General features: G+C 60.9%; 1 protein-coding gene across 1 annotated transcript in view; it reads right to left on the bottom strand.

The window, feature by feature from the left end:
* The window catches only part of GAS2L1 (growth arrest-specific 2 like 1), a 4510-nt gene extending 4427 nt beyond the window's left edge, over positions 1-83 (bottom strand). The window contains exon 1 of the mRNA XM_010828862.1: positions 3-83. Within this exon, the coding sequence (XP_010827164.1) occupies positions 3-83 (81 nt within the window). The remainder of the gene's footprint in view (positions 1-2) is intronic.
* Positions 84-959: the final 876 nt, after the last annotated feature.

The raw sequence follows: 959 nt of genomic DNA, 5'->3' as shown, positions 1-959 counted from the left end.
GCCTCCACGTAGGCCTCGCTCGAGCGGAACGGCCGCACACTCTTGGCCGCGGAGCCGGCGATGCCCGCCACGGGGTCTGCCATGCCCGGGCCAGCCGAGTCACTGTGGGCAGGGACACGGGTCAGGATGGTTGTGGACCCAGCAAGTGCCGCACAGGCTAAGCCGCTGACCACCTGCACCTGCTTGTCAGTTCAGACCAAATACCTGCATTTTGAGAAACTTCTCGCCTCTGTTTACCCGTCTGTGAAATGGATACAATAATAGAACCTTCCTCAGAGGAACTAATGGGATTATTTTTATAAATGACCTCAGTGTCCATAAGTGTTGGCTGCTTGGTTCTTTCGGGAAGAGGGATTGAGAAGACTTGTCTGAGTCCTCCTTCCTGCCCAGGCAGGGAGGCCCCCATCTTACTGCCCCTGTGAGAGGCGAAGAGCTATGCCCGAGAGAGAGTAACCTACAGCCCTGGACTCAAGAGTAGGAACCCTGGACCCGACCTCAGAGAGGGGTTAGATCCGCCGCTCAGGCCTGGTGGCGATCCCACTTACTCCGGAAAGATCCCAGGTCCTCCCTCAACCCGTTTACCCTAAAGACTGTGTCATTATAACACCGACAGGACGGCAGCAGCAGTAAAGCAACTGCAGTGACGGTGGCCAGGGCTAAGCGCGCAGTGATATCTCCATTTTACAGATGAGGAAACTGAGGCGCAGAGCTCGCTCAAGGTCGCACAGCAGTGGGTAGCGGAGCTCGGCCCTCCAGCCCCGTGTGGCGGCTCCGGCGGCCGGCCGGGGCCAGGCCCCTCCTCCAGGGAGCCTCCCTAGCCCGACTGGTGCCTGTGAGCCGGGACTCGGAATGGCTGTCGCCAGCTCTGGCCGTCCTCTGGGCTTCTGCCCAGAGAGGGTGCGGGGCTGCCCAAGGTCACACAGCCCCGGGAAGCAGAGGCCCGCGGCTGCCGCCACTGG

This window comes from Bison bison, unplaced genomic scaffold (assembly GCF_000754665.1).
Source record: "Bison bison bison isolate TAMUID 2011002044 unplaced genomic scaffold, Bison_UMD1.0 scf7180017864495, whole genome shotgun sequence".
NCBI classification, from domain to species: Eukaryota; Metazoa; Chordata; class Mammalia; order Artiodactyla; family Bovidae; genus Bison; species Bison bison.
Note: the sequence above shows the minus strand (reverse complement) of the source record. Positions and strands in the feature narration are given on the sequence as shown.